We start from the raw sequence: 18,823 nt of genomic DNA, 5'->3' as shown, positions 1-18,823 counted from the left end.
TGATTTCCGCTTGAATGTCTTGCCGTCCTTGTTGGTACGAGTATACAGTACTTGATCAGTATTGGTTCTGCGACATTTGGTTTATTTATAAACACGCTGTTGTATTGTATATATAGTTCTGCACCTCGCTTTTCTCCCCTCTGCAATGATTTTTGAAGTCTATCTACACTCACGTTTCACTGAGCTATTTTACATATTTTATTTCCCCACTGTTCCCCACGGCTGGACTTTTAGGTTCTTCCTGATTTTTCACTATTGCAAACAATTCCAAAATTTGATTAGGTGTTTCACTCATAAATTGTAAAGTCCATTTTATTTACAGCCTATTTGTTTTATTTAGTTCTGTTTCTGTCGTCGAGGACAGAGCAAGGGAAGGACCTTTTCCCGCACACGAAGCGAGGAGGGGGCCGGCCCGGGCCGAGCGCAGGTGAGGGCTGAGGCCCGCGTCCAGGTGAGGGGCTGGGCGGGGCGCAGGTGCCTGGATCTGGCCTCCCCCTAGGAGCTGAGCGGGAGGGCGGGGCGGGGCCGGCGGGCCCTCGCGGATAGTCCGGAGCCTGACGCGGGGGAGGCGGGGCCGGCGTGGGCGGGACCGGGTTGGCTGGGGGCGGGACCGGGCTGGCTGTGAGGCGGGGCCGCCGCTGTGGGGGGCGGGACGGGGTTGGCTGTGGGGGCGGGGCCGGAGAGGGGCGGGGTCGAGGCAGGGGCGGGGTCGAGGCGGGGCCGCCGCCGCCGCCGCGGGGAGCTGGGCGGGGTGGCGCTGACGCGACGGTCACGTGACGGCCCAGGAATGCCAACAATGTAGCGAATGTCCCGCTCGGGCTGCGCGCTGGGCCGCGGCGCTCGCGCCGGAAGATGGGGCCGCCCGCCCGCCAGCCCGCCGGCGCCCCGTGTCCCCGCCCGCTGGCCGCCCCCGGCCTCGGCGTCCCCAGCGAGGCCCCGGAGGCGCGGGCCAGGCGGCCGCGGACGGCGTAGACGGCGCGAGGTGAGCGGGGAGGTGGGATCCAGACCCGGGACGGGGCGGCGGGCGGGGCTGCGCGCTCGGCCGGGGTGGGGTGTCCGCGCCGTCGGACCGCCTCGGCCCCAGCCCCTCGGCCCCGCGGGCGGTGGTTCCCAGCCGAGGCTTCGCCCCGCTCCGGCCGGGCCGCGCCCCCGGGCCAGCCCCTCCCCCACCAGCTCCCCCACCCCGACCCGGTCCGAAGCCGGGCCTCCCGGGACCCCCGTGCCCGGCTCTGGGCCGGGTTCCGACCCGGCTCGCGGTCCTGGGGCGCCGGCGGGGGCAGGCGGGGCCTGGGTGGCACACCTGCCCGGCCCGCGGGCGTCGGCCGGGCCCGACCGGTGCGCTGGGCGTGCGGTCCACGGGCGGCGGGGCCAGGGTCTCGCCGGGCTGGAATCCCGGCTGGAGTCCTCGCCCGGGGCCTCACGGGGTCCAGCGCCTGGCAGGTAGAGTCAGTGGCCAGGCAGCTCTCTTCCCAAAGTGCTCAGCAAATACGTACGTTTTCAGAGGAAAGTTTGGCCACATTTTACTAAGAAACTTGAATGGAAAGTCACAAAATGTGTGTTGTTCACACAGGTGTTCAGTTTAAATTTTAACCCAGGAGTTGACAGGCCTTCCCTTAGTAATGGAGAAAGTAACTCCTGGCGCATTATTAGGAAAATTGTGCTAAGGAGAGTTTGGTCCATATTTTCAGTTGAATTTAAGCTCCGTTCCCTGCAATGGATCACCATTTTTGAGTGCTCAATCTAGAGACTAGGCTGCTTTGTATCTTTTCCGTTTTTTGTTTTTTTTTTTTTGTTTTTTTTTAGCAAATGTATTAAGGCAGTAAAAGGAAAATCTTCAAAATAAGAATGCACAGACTGTTTAAGAAAGTCTGTTTTAAATTATAATTAACAAGACACTGTGTTATTCAACCTCATAAAATTTGGTCACTGTTTAGTGAATATACCAGCATTCCTTTGAAATTAAAATTGCTGAACATTTAATAAATCTCAAGAAGTCAAGCAGTTTATTGAATAACATATCAGAGCAGAAGCTGTCATGAAAAATTATTAAGGTGAATTACTAGAATCTTGAAATTTTTGAACTGGAGAGAGTTCTTGCAGCTCTCCATCTGACTTGAAGTAGTTTTGACTTAGCTGTACGTATTTCTTTCTTTCCTTAGCAAATCCCCGGGTTGGTGGGAGGAACTTTCCTTTGGGGTGGGGGGATGTTTTTACCATAAGATGCCTTGTTATTTTGAATATCTTGTTGTAAATAGCCAGCTCTGGTCTCCTAAACCTCACTGCATGTGTGGGCTGGGGGTGGGGAGAGGTGTTGAAGCTGATAAATACCCCGTAAACTCACAGGAAAGATTTGGGGAACTTTGGGGGGAGGTGTTCTGATTTGTATTGGAAAAAACAGATTAACGTAGTTTTTGAAAAGCTGCTTTTATATTTTATTTCATGGTCATAATAATGTGAAACTTCTAAATAATGTTCTTCACTGATTTTTAAAAGAATGATGGGTTTGAAGAAAGAAGATCAATTCCCTGCATTTACTTTGTTTTGACTGTAAATCTGCTGTAAAAAAAACTCTGAATCTCCTTCCTTTTTAAAGACCGGTCCATCCTCACCAGTCCAGGGTCCCCAGCCCCATTGTGTGTGGGTGGCTGCTGCTCCTTGTGGAGATGGGGTTGGGTCTTATCACAGCAGCACCTGTAGAGGCTGCTGGGGCCTGAAGGTAGGTAGCCTGCTTTGCTGCTCACTTTCCTGTTGGTTGCTTTAAAGCCAGCAAAGGTTGATACCCTTGGACAGAGAGAGAACAGTTACAATGCTAAAATTAGGGTGGGAATTTGACTCTGACATTGTTCAGTGTTTGCCATTCACTCTAGGAAAACTTTGTATCTCTTGCCATCTGTCAACCTAGTAGTGACAGGTGTTTTTTTTTTTACTTATTGCCTGTGTGCCAATATTTGACTTTCATAGGAATTCTTCTGCAAGATAAGTGAACACTCATATTTTGTAGCATTGGTTTGCATTTATTATTAACTGCTCTGATTTTGTGGTACCAGGCAGATCCTGTAGTCTCTAAATGCAGTTGGGATGGTGAGAACCTTTCTGAGGATGTAAGTTGGCTTTTCAATGGAGTGGGTCTCCGTTTGGGGTCGTGACTCCAGGCGGTGATCTTGAGCTGGAGTGCTGAGGACTGGCTTTTTCCTTACTCATTAACTCAGTCCTGTCCTGCTTCACAGGAGTGCCACTCCTGTGTTTTCATTAAATTGACCCAGAGGGTACCTCCCCCAACACACACCCACAGTTATCTCCCTCTTTCTCTTCTGCGTTTTAGCCTTTTCACAGGAAGTCCCAGGCTCCAGGAATAGCTTCACACTTCCTCCGTCCAATGTCAGCCCTTTCCCCTTTCCAGCTTTGGTGACACTACCCTTTCTCTGAGAGGTCTCTGAATAGGCCTGGTCACTGGGATTCCGGGGACAGTGACGGTCACCTCTGTCCACAGCAGTGGCTCAGGTGGTCAGAGCCCTGGCCAGGAAGTGTCTGACCCTGGGAAAGGAGGGTGTTGGAAGGAGGCAACGCTTCTCAAAGAGTGGAAGCCCTGCTGGAGCGTGGAAAGAACACAGGAGACTCACTTGCTGGGTTGCTTGCTGTGAGGAGTGCTGCACAGAATAGACCGTACGTTTCTTGCCCATTCCGCATGGTGGTCTTGGGTACAGACTTCTATAGCTCGATGGTTTTTATGCTGCTGTTCATAATGTGTGTGTCTGTGTGTCGGTATACACACACACGGATGTCTGTGTATATATATATCATACCGATGTCGTGTATAAAGCCAGTAAGGCATGTGGTGGTTTCTTTTCCCTGGGTCTGAAACTTACTTGGAGGTGAGGCTCTGTCTTACCTGGGTAACCTGACGTACAGTCCAGCACAGCATTTGACACATGTGGAAGACCTCTGTGCCCTCTGATACCTTGTGATTGCACCCTTGATTGGAAGGATGTTTTCAGGGACTCTCCTGGTGAGGGGTGGCCCTGGCATGGGGTTTCCTGGCCGGGGCAGCCCTGGAGTCGGCCATCAGCGTGGTGGTTTATGATTCTGGCGTTCAGCACCTGGCTGGAGGCCTGACCCGGCTGCCTGATCTCGTTTCAGCTTTGCTAGTTAATTATAGTAAAGATACGATTTAACTAATAACTGGAATTTTAGGTCCAAGAAATAGTGTTTAAAAAAATGCCGTATGTCATTAGTGTGGGTCCCACAGGACGTAGGTTTCATTGGTTCCCTGGTCGGTGCTGAATGTGTACTTGGCAGCCAGTGAGGTTGTGAAGCACTTGGAGGAATTAGAATAAGAATTCTTGAACATCTGATAACATTTTCCAGGATTGGTTGAAGGATAGGATTGAGTTTGGTAGGGCCACATTAAGGTTTGCTTAGAATACTGTTCTTCATATTGTTTTTAGTGGAGCCGCCTGGACTTGGGATAGGCCTTAGCCATTGTCTCAGCCCCAGATTTGAAAATGAGTTTTGTTTTGTGAGTTGTATTGCAGTTTTAAAATTCCAGTGTCATATAGTTTCTTCTGAGATATATTTAAGTCAGTTGATAACCTAAGAAAGTCCCGACATTAGGCTGCTTTGTTTGCTACCCACCCCACCTTTTTTTTTGGTGCACCGTGGGGTCTTAGTTCTCTGGCCTCAGTAGTGAAAACAAAGAATTCTAACCACTGCACCACCAGGAATGTATGCTAAGTCGTTTCAGCTGTGCGCAACTCTTTGCGACCCCATGGACTGTACCCGCCAGGCTCCTCTGTCCATGGGATTCTCCAGGCAGGAATACCAGAGTGGGTTGCCATGCCCTCTTCCAGGGGATCTTCCTGACCCAGGGATTGAACCCATGTCCCTTATGTCTCCTGCATTGGCAGGCCGGTTCTTTACCACTAGCGCCCCCTGGGAAGCCTGTATAATTTTATTAATTTATTTTTGGCTGTGATGGGTCTTTGACACTGTGCAGATTTTCTCTAGTTGTGGGGAGCGGGGGCTACTGTCGTTGAGGTGTGCGGGTGGCTTCTCTTGTCACGGAGCGCAGGCTCCAGGCACAAGGTCTCAGTCGTTACAGCACATGGACTCGGTAGTTGCGGCTCCCGGGCTCTAGAGCACAGGCTCAGTAGTTCTGGTGCACCAGTTTAGTTGCTCCATGGCATGTGGGATCTTCCCAGACCAGGGATCGAACCCATGTCTTCTGCATTGGCAGGCAGATTCTTTACCACTGAGCCACCAGGGAGGCCCACCCTCATTTTTTTTAAGACCCTTGAGACCTTAGGTCATAGGGCTCTTAGGGCCTTTTGAAATTCTGGGTGAGAGAGCTTATTAAAATGATACTGTAGTATGTCAAGAGAGGCTCATTTCCAGTTGCAATCATAATTAACTGATGAGTATTCTCATGAAAAATGCTTTCAGAAGTTCATAATTTTGCCATGAAATCAATTGTCGTCAAACTAAAGTGTAAAATACAAGGTCTCAAGCTGAGAAAATACTTGGATTCTTTGTGCGACTGAGGGAAAGCTTCATCCTTCCCTAGTGATTCAGGCAGGACAGGCCTGCTGTAGGTGTCTGGCACCATCACCGAGGAAGCCAGGTGTGCCTAGGGGAGCACGGTGGGAAGAGGATGAGAGCATGGGTTGAGGGGCTGTCACTGAATAACTCTGTCACCTTTTCTGTATGTTTGAAAATCTTCATAATGAAATGCTGAGGGGGTGGAAAAGAAAGGACAGACACCACTACGTCTGACCTGGATTCCGTTCAGGGGCACCTCCCCACCACCCCCCCCACCCCACCCCCCCGGTGTTTCTTAGCTCATGTGTAAATGCAAACATGTCCGGTCTCTCCTGCACTGCTTGGCTTTATAATCGGGATGTCTGTGGGACCCACAGGCACTCACGAGTAACTGGGGGGGTGTGGCCTTGGGCAGCTGCTCCCCGGTGTGTTTCCGTGTGGGGTGGGGGGTTGCAGGCGATTCAGACCTCCGTCTGTGAGCGGGGTGCACTTGTGTCAGCACCAGGGCTGGGGTTCGGCTTTTCCCAGCACAGTTGTGTTTGGAGGGGGAGCATGGTCAGACCTTGGCCCGCTGGATATGAATGTTAGATGCATTGGTGTAATGCTTATCATTGTAACCATTCCTGAGTGTACAGTTCAGTGGCAGTAAATACATGCGCACTGTCACTGCAGTCACTGCCACAGTCCGGACTTTTTCAGTGTCCCAAACAGAAGCTCTGTACCCATTAAGTAATAACCTTCTCAGCCCAGCCCTGGTCACTGCAGCCCACCTTGTCTCTGGATTTGCCTCATTAGAGTCACGTAGTGTTTTCCTTCTGTGTCTGGCTTCCTTCAAGCAGCATAATGTCCTCAAGGTTCATCCACATTGTGGCCTGTTGGCTCCCCTGGTGGCTCAGCAGTAAAGAACCCGCCTGGAATCCAGGAGACATGGGTTCGATCCCTGGGTCGGGAGGATCCCATGGAGAAGGAAGTGGTGACCCACTCCAGTATGCTTGCCTGAAAAATCCCATGGACAGAGGAGCCTGGTGGGTTATAGTCCATGGGGTTGCAAAGACTCCAACACGACTTAGTGACTGAACACCAGCTTGTGTCAGAGCTTTACTACTTTTTCTGGCTGAGCAATATAGTGCAGTTGTGCAGCTTCTTACAGTGGTTTTTGTATAAACATCAGAAATATTGCATCTGAAGCTTGGAGAAGGGGCACAGCCCCTGCTGAGTGCTCTCCCGAGACCCCCGGGGGCCAGGTTTCAGCTCCAGCCCTGGACAGGGCACACACCCAGGCAGTGGGCAGCGGCTCCCACCCTCAGTTCTCACAGTTCTTGCAGTTCAGGTGCTGGGGCCTGGGGCGGGCGGGGAGGCTGAGGGTGAACAGCAGGGTCTCTGAGGTTGGGTGGGTGAGGGGCCCTCTGCTCTGGAGAGGTTTACAGCTGGGAGCCCTGAGGTTCACGTGGTGAGCAGGTGGGAGGGGGTTGTCCCTGGACACAGGGCAGGCTTGCCACGCTCCAGCTGGAGGAAGAACCAAGTCCTCAGAGCTGTGCAGCCTGGATCAGGCTGCAGGCATGTGTTCACACAGAGTCTAATGGTGTCAGCTTTCCCCTGTCTGAGCTTTTCTCTCTTTAAAAAGAAAGATACTTTAACTTTATAAACATTGTTATCAAAAACTCATTTTTTGACATTGAAGCACAGCTGATTTACAGTGTTAATTTCGACTCTTCAGTAAAGTGACTCAAATATGCACATAAGAGAGCTGAGCACCGAAGAACTGATGCTTTTGAACTGTGATGTTGGAGAAGACTCTGGAGAGTCCCTTGGACTGCAAGGAGATCAGTCCTGGGTGTTCTTTGGAAAGAATGATGCTAAAGCTGAAACTCCAGTACTTTGGCCACCTCATGCGAAAAGTTGACTCATTGGAAAAGACTGATGCTGGGAAAGATTGAGGGCTGGAGCGGAAGGGGACGACAGAGGATGAGATGGCTGGACGGCATCACTGACTCGATGGACGTGAGTTTGAGTGAACTCCAGGAGTTGGTGATGGACAAGGAGGCCTGGTGTGCTGCAATTCATGGGGTCGCAAAGAGTCGGACACGACTGAGCAACTGAACTGAACTGATACACTATTTTTCTGTTCTTTTCCATTGTGGCTTATTGCAGGATATTGAATATAGTTTCCTGTGTATACATTAGGATCTTGTTTATCCATTCTATATATAATAGTCTGTATCTGCTAACCTCAAACTCCTAATCCGACACTCCCCCTCACAACTTTGCCTGTGGCAACCACATGTCTGCTCTGTATGCCTGTGAGTCTGTTTCTGCTTCATAGATAGGCTCTTTTGTGTCATATTTTAGATTTCACATATAAGTGATGTCATATGGTGTTAGTCTTTCTCTGTTTGACTCACTTCACCTAGTATAATAATCTCTTTAAGTCCATTCATGTTGCTGCAAATGGCATTTCATTCTTTTTAATGGCTGAGTAGTATTTCATTGAGTATATGTACCACATCTTCATCCACTCATCAGTTGATGGACATTTATGTTGCTGCCATATTCTGGCTATTGTATTAATAAATAGTGCTGCTATGAATATAGGGGTGCATGTATCATTTTGAAGTAGAGTTTTCTCCAGATATGTGCCCAGGAGTGGGATTGCTGGATCATGTGTTAACTGTATTTTTAGTTTTACTGGGAACCTCCGTACAATTCTGCACAGTGGCTGTATCAATTTACATTCGCATCAACATTGTAGGAGTGTTCCCTTTTCTCTACGTCCTCTCTCAGTTCAGTTCAGTCGTGTCCGACTCTTTGCGACCCCATGAATTGCAGCACGCCAGGCCTCCTTGTCTATCACCAACTCCTGGAGTTCACTCAAACTCACGTCCATCAAGTCGGTGATGCCATCCAGCCATCTCATCCTCTGTCGTCCCCTTCTGCTCCTGCCCCCAATCCCTCCCAGCATCAGAGTCTTTTCCAATGAGTCAACTCTTCCCATGAGGTGGCCAAAGTACTGGAGTTTCAGCTTTAGCATCATTCCTTCCAGTGAACACCCAGGACTGATCTCCTTTAGGATGGACTGGTTGGATCTCCTTGCAGTCCAAGGGACTCTCAAGAGTCTTCTCCAACACCACAGTTCAAAAGCATCGATTCTTCGGCGCTCAGCTTTCTTCACAGTCCAACTCTCACATCCATACATGACCACAGGAAAAACCATAGCCTTGACGAGACGGACCTTTGTTGGCAAAGTAATGTCTCTGCTTTTGAATATGCTATCTAGGTTGGTCCTAACTTTCCTTCCAAGGAGTAAGCGTCTTTTAATTTCATGGCTGAAGTCACCATCTGCAGTGATTTTGGAGCCCAAAAAAATAAAGGCTGACACTGTTTCCACTGTTTCCCCATCTATAGGCCATGAAGTGATGGGACCAGATGCCATGAATGTTGAGCTTTAAGCCAACTTTTTCACTCTCCTCTTTTCACTTTCATCAAGAGGCTTTATAATTCCTCTTTCTGCCATAAGAGTGGTGTCATCTGCATATCTGAGGTTATTGATATTTCTCCCAGCAATCTTGAGTCCAGCTTGTGCTTCTTCCAGCCCAGCCTTTCTCTGATGTACTCTGCATATAAGTTAAATAAGCAGAGTGACAATATACAGCCTTGACATATTCCTTTTCCTATTTGGAACCAGTCTGTTGTTCCATGTCCAGTTCTAACTGTTGCTTCCTGACCTGCATATAGGTTTCTCAAGAGGCAGGTCAGGTGGTCTGGTATTTCCATCACTTTCAGAATTTTCCACAGTTTGTTGTGATCCACACAGTCAAAGGCTTTGGCATAGTCAATAAAGCAGAAATAGATGTTTTTCTGGAACTCTCTTCCTTTTTTGATGATCCAGCAGATGTTGGCAATTTGATCTCTGGTTGCTCTGCCTTTTCTAAAACCAGCTTGAACATCTGGAAGTTCACGGTTCATGTGTTGCTGAAGCCTGGCTTGGAGAATTTTGAGCATTACTTTACTAGCATGAGAAATGAGTGCAGTTGTGTGGTAGTTTGAGCATTCTTTGGTATTGCCTTTCTTTGGGAGTAGAATGAAAACTGACCTTTTCCAGTCCTGTGGCCACTGCTGAGTTTTCCAAACTTGCTGGCATATTGAGTGCAGCACTTTCACAGCATCATCTTTCAGGATTTGAAATAGCTCAACTGGAAACATCACCTCCACTAACCTTGTTCATAGTGGTGCTTTCTAAGTACCACTTGACTTCACATTCCAGGATGTCTGGCTCTAGGTGAGTGATCACACCATTGTGATTATCTTGGTCGTGAAGATCTTTTTTGTATAGTTCTTCTGTGTATTCTTGCCACCTCTTCTTAATATCTTCTGCTTCTGTTGGGTCCATACCATTTCTGTCCTTTATCAAGCCCATCTTTGCATGAAATGTTCCCTTGGTATCTCTACTTTTTTTGAAGAGATCTCTAGTCTTTCCCATTCTGTCATTTTCCTCTATTTCTTTGCATTGATCTCTGAGTAAGGCTTTCTTATCTCTTCTTGCTATTCTTTGGAACTCTGCATTCAGATGCTTATATCTTTCCTTTTCTCCTTTTTGTTATTTGTAGACATTTTGATGTTGGCCATTCTGACCAGTGTGAGGTGATACCTCATTGCGGTTTTGATTTGCATTTCTCTAATAATTAGTGATGTTGAGCATCTTGACATGTGCCTGTTGACCATCTGTATGTCTTCTTTAGAGAAATGTCTGTTTAGGTCTTCTGCCCATTTTTTGATTAGGTTGTTTTTGTTGTCGTCGTTGAGTTTGTCCATTCCTAAAAAGTACTGCTAACATTATGTGGGAAACACCAGCAATGCTGCTAAGGGGCTTCCCTCATAGCTCAGTTGGTAAAGAATCTGCCTGCAATGCAGGAGACCCGGGTCTTATTCCTGGGTCAGGAAGATCCCCTGGTGAAGGAAATGGCAACCCACTCCAGTATTCATGCCTGGAAAATTTCACTGACAGAGGAGCCTGGAGGGCTACAGTCCATGGGGTTGCAAGAGTTGGACACAACTTTGTGACTAAACCATCACCAAAAAGTACTGCTAACATTATGTGGGAACACCAGTGAACACCTTCTGATTTTCCTTTTCAGGTGGAGATGATCTTCAAAATGAAGACGCTGGAAAATGTTTGGTTCTCTGTAGGAACTACAAAAATGGAAGGAAAGGACACTTTCAAAAGGAAACTGTTGTGAAAGCGTGTTTACAGCTAACTGATACTGTTGGTCTTGTCCCTTAAACAATAAAACGCTTTAAGAAGATTGTATTTATGGTCAGAGGAACCTGGGCTGACCATGCGGCCGAAGACCTTCCCTGCCACCACATACTCGGGGAACAGCCGGCAGCGGCTGCAGGAGATCCGGGAGGGGCTGAAGCAGCCGCCTGTGGGGCCGGGCAGTGACGCCACCCTGGACGCCAAGGTCCTAGGGGGCAAGGTCCTGGGGGGCAAGGACACTGCCCGGCAGCAGCAGATGAGGAGTGCCCCGAAGTTTGGGCCGTACCAGAAAGCCCTGCGGGAGATCAGATACTCCTTGCTCCCCTTTGCTAACGAGTCGGGCACCTCAGCCGCCACAGAAGTGAACAGACAGATGCTGCAGGAGCTGGTGGATGCAGGCTGTGACCAGGTGGGTACAGGCCCCAGAGGCTGCCTGTGGGCTGGCCCAGGGATGGCCCATTTGGGGTACAGAGGAGCCCTGCAAATGTCCCTGGAGAGGGGTGTCTGGGCTACAAGCCCCCTTCTCCTCAAAACCGTCCTGTGAGCTACTTTCCTTCTCCAGCACGATCCAGAGATCTGAGCTCTCCGCAAAGGGTGCCCCTGGGAGGACTGGCAAGCTTTCCCCCATAGCCCTTTTTAAGGTTTATTTGGCTTATTCTGGGCTGTCATGGGAAAGAGACAGCTTCCTTTTAACCTGTTTTTGTTTTGTGCGTTTTTTAATTCAGGGGGAAGGTTGATTAGCATGAAGTGGCTCTTTGACTCTTTTTCCTCCTGTTTTAAAAGATAGCACGTACACTGTTAGAGGAGATGTAACTATATTAAAGAAAAGAGAAAGACTAGAATAAAAAGCTTCAGAAACCATCAGAATGGTGCAACACAGTGTGACGTCTCCAGTTAGTGGTGTGAAAGTGAAAGTCGCTCAGTCATGTCTGACTCTTTGCGACCCCATGGACTATACAGCCCATGGAATTCTCCAGGCCAGAATACTGTGGGTAGCCTTTCCCTTCTCCAGGGGATCTTCCCAACCCAGCAATCAAACCCAGGTCTCCCACATTGCAGGCAGATTCTTTACCAGCTGAGCCACAAGGGAAGCCCACGAATACTGGAGTAGGTAGCCTATCTCTTCTCCAGGGAATCTTCCTGACCCAGAAATTGAACTGGGGTCTCCTGCTTTGCAGGTGGATTCTTTACCAACTGAGCTATCAGGGTGGAGGCACCACATACACGTAAACACACACGGGAACCATGTATTTAGCGATGCTGAGCTGTGCATGGGGTATCAGTGACACGTAACCAGTAAAAATGCCCTTGCCTCATGAAACGGCTTCTGAAGGCAGGTGCTTTACCAGCACCTGTTGTGTGGAAGTCAGCTGGGTGAATGAGGACACAAGCCGGACACTTCTGCTGCTTGGGGACTGAGCAGGGTTCATGCTCAGGGCACCTCAGGAAGGCTTGAGCACCTTCAGTTCCTTAGAAATAACCTAATTATGCACTCCTGGCCTCGGAGTCCCGGGACCTGGGAGAAAAGAAACAACTCCCCCTTTTACTTCTAAAAGCTCCGTCAAACCTCCTGTAGTTTCTTACCAGATAATCTACATTTCTCAGACAATCTGTTTGTGAGACTAGTGGTGCTGCTTGCAGGCTTCCTGGAGCCTCTGGGCCGTGTGGGAACTCTCCTGTGGGTGATGAGCTTTGTTGTGTTGAGAGCTGCTCCCCTCCAGCCCAGGGCTGTGAGCAACGGGTGCAGAGTGGTTAGTGCAAGTGACAGCAGAGGCTCGACCGTTCTCTCTGTGCGCATGTGAAGCAAGATCAGCTGCCAGCTGCTGCCCCCTGACAGACAGGTGAGATGGTTGTGATGGTCAGAAGGAGCCAGCCATCCCGGGGAAATAGTGGGGAGAGTGCAGAGACTCAGCCTGACTGCAGAACTGAAAACCTCCTCCTGTAAGTCACTTACAAACAAAAGAGCTGTTTTTGCAGTTGTGATATAAAGAAACAAATCAGGCAAATGATCCAGAATTCAGGTGGGATCTCATTGTGGTAAAATCCATTAGCGATAATTGCAGTGCAGGAAATAATGAAGTGGGTACTGTTTCTAATACATTAAAACACAAATATAATAAAATGAAGTATTGGGGTACTCTGTAAGTTCCCATCAGCATTTAATTTATGTTAACTGCTAACAGAAAGGACTGCCATTTTAATGCTCCTGAAATAATCCATCAGTTTGGTGTATAGTGTTACTTTATGATTTAAAACAACTCTGCCGTCACTCTGACCTTCCACCTCAGACTTTTTCCTATCCTGGTTAGAGGGTACATTTCCTTTCAGAGAAATCTGGTTCAAAAGTTATTATCTGGGGGCTTCCCTGGTGGTCCAGTGGTTTAGACCCCCCACTTCCAATGCAGGAGGTTGGCTTTAATTGCTGGTTGGGGAACTAAGATCCAACATGCTGTGAGGTGCGGCCAAAATGGGGGAAAAGAATTTTAAAAAAGATTCCTAAGGCACATGGAAGGATGTTCAACATCATCACTAATCAAGAGAAATGCAAATCAAACCTAGAGTGAAGTACCCCCTCACAGAGGTCAGAATGGTCATTATCAGAAAGTCAACAAATAAATGCTGGAGAGGGTGTGGAGAAAACAGAATCATCCTACACTGTTGTTGGGAACGTAAACTGGTGCAGCCACTGTGGAGAACAGTATCGAGGTTTCTTAAAAAACTAAACATAGAGTTACTGCATGACCCAGCAATCCCACTCCTGGGCGTAAATCCAGAAAATATAAAAACTCTAGTTCAGAAAGATAGAACCACTTCTGTGTTCAGAGCAGCATTGTTTACAATAGCTGAGACACGGCAGCAACCTAAATTTATGTCGGAATGAGTGGATAAGATGTGTGTGTATACACACACACAGTATCATATGTGTCTGCCATAAACAATGAAATAATGCCATTTGCAGCAACATGGATGCAACTTAGAGATTGTCAAATTCAGTGAAGCAAGTCATAGAAAGATAATCATGTTATATGTGGAACCTGATTTTTTTAAAAGATACAAATGAATTTATTTACAAAATAGTCTTACAGATATCAAAAACAACCTTATGATTACCAAAGGCGAAATGTGGAGGGGAGGGATAAATAAGGAGTTTGTAACATATACGCACTAATATGTAAAATAGGTAACCAACAAGGACTTACATATAGCACAAGGAACTCTACTCAATATCCTATGAAAACCTATGTGAGAAAATCTGAAAAAGAATAATAGAGGTATATGTATAATTGAATCACTTCGCTGTACACCTGCAACTGACGACATTATAAATCAAAGATACTCCAATTAAGAAAGAAAATGATGCCCAGGTGGGAGGAATACCAAAGGGCAGCCATTGGCAAAGTACCCAGCTGAAGAGTCAAGAGGGGACTTGATGTTTTATCACTTATCACAAGTGTTCGATCACTCATTTTTTAATACGTGGTCAGAATGATGTGTCCCAGAAGAGGTCACTGCCTGTCTGAAAGCAGACCCTTGTGTTTTTCTCCGGGAAGGTCCCCTTGTGGACGCAGCGAGGCCCGTGGTCTTCTGTCGGGTCGGTGACTCTGGAGGCGGCTCGGAAGGGGATGAGAGCTGCCTGCGCGCGGAGTCTCCGCTGTGGAGTGTGGGGTCCTGGGTGGAGGAGGGCTGAGGGGCACCGCAGGGTCACCGGGTGAGGTGGCTCCTCTGAGTCGAAGACCAGGGGTGTGTGGGGCCGAGCTCGGGCCGCGCCCCCAGAGCGGCACCCCCACAACCTGCCCTGCCGCGTGAGGGGCGCCGGGCGCACAGCCTGTGCATCCGCTGTGGAGACAGCGGGAGGGCGGTGAGCAGCTGGGAGCGCGGCCCGGCGGCCTGTGGACGGAGGGCCTCCCTGCCCGCAGGTCCAGCCGGAGCCGTCGTGACGGAGAGGCGGGGTCGGAGCGAGGGCACCGCTCACGAGAAACCCATGGCCCTGGACCCCTAGACAGATGAGCCGATGAGAAAGCAACCAAGCTTAGTTTTTTGAGAGATTTAAAATATTCAAAAATTCAAGCAAAACCGCACGCTTTTGTTTTTCTAAACGTGTGATTCCTCTTTGCCCGCGGGGGGTGCCCGCTGGCTCCAGGAGGTACTCAGATGGGACCTGCCTCCGGCCGGGAGGCTGAACCTCCTTGACCCATGCCGAGAACACAGCGGGCGCACCCGGACAGGCAGCCACGCAGGGACTGTGGGACCTCCCTGGAGGCCCGGGGCTGAGACTCCCCGCTCCCACTGCAGGGGCTTGGGTGCGGTCCCTCCTGGGGCACTGAGCCCTGTGTGCAGTCGCTAAGAGTTCACAGGCCGCAGAGATGCCGCAACTGAAAGATCCCAGTGCCACAGCTCAAGAACCGGCGCAGCAAAACACGTAAAAACAAGTAGCTGAAAACAAAACAGAGGCACACAGTAGCCTCCTGGGAGAGTTGGTGTGGAGCAGACTGTCCAACTCGGGCACCTGGGTGACGGTATCAGGACAGTGACTCACTTGTAAAATTTATTTTTAAAACCAAAAACGTTTTGTATTGGGGTACAACTGGTTAATGTTGTGATAGTTTCAGGTGGACAGCAAAGGGACTCAGCCATATGTGTACATGTATCTATTCTCCCCCAAACTCCCCACCTATCCAGGCTGCCACATAACACTGACTGCTCACCTTGTTGGATGCTACACGGTTCTACAGACACCTGACATGAGCTGAGTGTCTAAGGTTTCAGAGACCTTTTTCCTAAAATAATTTTTATTATTTACTTTTGGCTGTGCTTGTTGCCGTGTGCAGGCTTTCTCTGGTTGCGGTGAGCTGGAGTGACTCTTCGTTGTGGGTCCATGGGCATCTCATGCGGTGGTTTCTCTAGAGCACGTGGGTTTCAGTAGTTGTGACACATGGGTATAACAGTTGTGGCTTAGGGGCTCTGGAGCATGGACTCGAGTATATGTGGCTCTGGGCTTAGTTGCTCTGCTGCCTGTGGCATCTTCCTGGACCAGGGTTCAAACCAGTGCCCTTTGCACTGCAAGACAGACTCTTAACAATTGGACCACCAGAGAAGTCCCTCAGAGACCTTTCTGATGTGTCTGTGTACATATGTGCTAGCCTGAGAGTGGGGAGGTCCTGCGTGAATGAGGCCGTCTAGAGGAGGGAGGCTACTTGAGGGGTGACTCTTCCCCAAGACACTTGTGGCTCCTGTGAAGAAAGGAGTTATCTTCTGATGGGAAGGTGTCGACTGCTGACAGCACTTGGGCATTTTTAGTGAGGTGTTTTTCCAACTACAGAGCAGGATCCTTGAATGAGTGGAATAATCAGTTTTGTGGGCTCTGATAACAGTGCAGAGTCAGATCACACATAAATAAGGTTAAGTGTTGTTCTTATGAAATTGTGAGAGTGAAGACAAAACTGCTGTGTACTGTAGATGGACTGCTAGCTTTTCCTGCCTGGAGCATGACAGGCCACCTGTAACTCCTGGAGGCTCCACATTCCTCAGAAATGGAGAGAAGCCCTGATTTTAAAACTGAAAATTACATTTTCACTACCCTTTTTTCGAAACTAAATTGTCATAAAACAGATGGGATCTGTGTTTAGGGTTTTCAGCTAGAAAAAGAATACTAAGTATTATTTGTGAATTTCTGAGAAAGGAGATTTCATTTGATTGAATCTGTAAAGCCACTCAGCAGACATTCTTTTTTTTTTTTTTTTGGAGTACTACACTCTACCTTCATTGGTCTGGTAACGCCTGGTCTGCCGCTCTGATGGGACCTTTGGGCTCAGAGCAATCACGCTGGGTCCCTGCAGCCGGCAGCGTTCGTGTTACTGCCGGGCTCATGCCTCTCTGCCCCAGGGGTGGAAGTGTGTTGTCGCTGGGGATCTCAGCCTTTCACGCTGCCGGAAGGCCTTCCTGACAGGTGACTTGAGGAAGTGTCCAGCGAATCATTTTTCCTTCAGCACACTTCACTGCAGTGCTGGCCGAGGGAGCAGGGCGCTCACACCGCAGCGCTGGAGCTCCATGTATTCCACATGGGGTCGCTGGGCGGCGCTCTACCTGCCAGCCTCCCTCCTCTAGCTGCTGCCCCAGCATCTGTGTGCTGCAGGCTGCCCACTGGGCTCCGAAGGTTGGCAGGCCTCTCCATCCATCCGTGATGGGCGGCTGTGTCACAGACCCCACCTTCCCTGGAAGTCCAGTGGTTAAGATTCCTTGTGGCGAGGACAAAAAGTTGTTTTATCTGTTTTTTCCTCTAAATTATTTAGCATTTTAATCCCACTTCCTTATTTAACTTTAAAATGATCTGTTTACATTTAGTGGAAGGACAAGGAAAGGGACATTTCAAAGAGTAAATAAACAGAACATTCCAACACAACTTGCAGGATTCTGGTATAGCCTTTACCAAGGTCAGGGCTTGTGTCACAGCCTTTCATTACCTTTCCCGCCTGTTTTAGAGCTTGTCTACAGAAAATCAGCCTCTTTGCATAGATTTTAGAATCATAGCACATGCTAATTTTTGCTTTTATGAGGTAATAAGTATTCCCTTGAGCACATTGCTCAGTGTAAGAAATGAGAACATCCTTTGGCTTCAAGTCAGCGACTAATCCCATCCAGGTGGGACTGACTTGGTGGCCCAGAGCAGCCCAGCTTTACCTGCCACCACAGCTGCTGTAACTGGCCCAGGCGGCGGGCAGGTGGGTGGTGAGAACCTGCAGGTGGGGACTCCTCCCTAGCACCCAGAGCAGAGAGGGGACCTTGACAGTGCTGGCATCAGTTGCTCTATAACAGACACAAGTTCTCCGAGCTCCTCTCCCTCCACCCCATCCTTGTCATCGTTGTAATTTTGAGTAAATGGCTCATGTGCCTTCTTGTTGTTAAGTCGCTAAGTCGTGTCTGACTCTGCTACCACATGGACTGCAGCACACCAGGCTTCCCTGTCCTTCACTATCTCCCAGAGTTTGCTCAGACTTATGTTCATTTAGTCACTGATGACATCCAACCATCTAATCCTCTGCTGCCCTCTTCTTCTTCTCCTCCTTTCCCAGCATCAGGGTCTCTTCCAGTGAGTCAGTTCTTCGCATCAGGTGGCCAAAGTATCAGAGCTTCAGCTTCAGCATCAGTCCTTCCAATGAATATTCAGGGTTGATTTCCTTTAGGATTGACTGATTGGATCTCCTTGCTGTCCAAGGGACTCTCAAGAGTCTTCTCCAATACAATTCAAAGGTATCAATTCTTTGCCACCCGGCCTTCTTTATGGTCCAACTCTCACATGTGTACATAATTACTGGAAAAACCATAGATAACTTTGACTTATATGGACCTTTGTTGGCAAAGTGATGTCTGGTTTTTAATACACTGTCTAGGTTTGTTATAGCTTTCCTCCCAGGGAGCAAGCATCTTTTAATTTCATGGTTGCAGTCATCCATCTTAGTCTCACCTTTTCCATCTTTGACACTTGGCTGGTGGTGCTCATTTCTCGGGGTGACTGGCAGGCAGGACAGGGCTTAGGTACAGAGCCCTCTGCACGCCTTCACTCTGCTGGCATCCTGCCGAGTTCTTGCCAACAGCCTCTCCATGCAGACTCTCCAGCAGGGGCTCACATTTTGGAAATTCTTGGCCTAGGGCCAAGCCTCCTGGTGTACAGGCTACCCCACGTGGGGTCACTCAGTTGTTTTCTCAGAGAAAATATCCATGCTCTGCTGTGGATGACCAGTTACTGTCCAGGGTTCAGTCCGCCACCTGCGGGCACAGGACAAGCCAGAGATCACAGCTTCCCTGAGACAAGGAGCATATGGGTAGCCAGGTCACACACAGCAGAGCACATGTGTCACGTGTATCCACGGAGCAAGAAAAGGATACATGTGCTGACACGCAGCAGGAGCCCCCACACACGCACAGTCTCTGGAAGCCAGTCTTGATGGAGGGAAGGAAGCATCTGTATGACATCTGCATCCTGACATCCCTGCCCCTGGTCGCCCGTGGGCTGACCGTCCCCTGCACAGTGGGACC

The 18,823-nt window shown here is 49.2% G+C and overlaps 1 protein-coding gene across 1 annotated transcript in view; it reads left to right on the top strand.

Moving 5' to 3' along the window:
- The window catches only part of LATS2 (large tumor suppressor kinase 2), a 34,530-nt gene continuing 16,567 nt past the window's right edge, over positions 861 to 18,823 (top strand). The window contains exons 1-2 of the mRNA XM_018056548.1: positions 861 to 982; positions 10,668 to 11,198. Of these exons, the coding sequence (XP_017912037.1) occupies positions 10,869 to 11,198 (330 nt within the window). The 5' untranslated portion in view covers positions 861 to 982; positions 10,668 to 10,868. The remainder of the gene's footprint in view (positions 983 to 10,667; positions 11,199 to 18,823) is intronic.

The sequence above is a fragment of the Capra hircus genome, chromosome 12 (genome assembly GCF_001704415.2).
Source record: "Capra hircus breed San Clemente chromosome 12, ASM170441v1, whole genome shotgun sequence".
NCBI classification, from domain to species: domain Eukaryota; kingdom Metazoa; phylum Chordata; class Mammalia; order Artiodactyla; family Bovidae; genus Capra; species Capra hircus.
The sequence above is the reverse complement of the archived record's forward strand: the minus strand, read 5'-3'. Positions and strand labels throughout refer to the sequence as shown.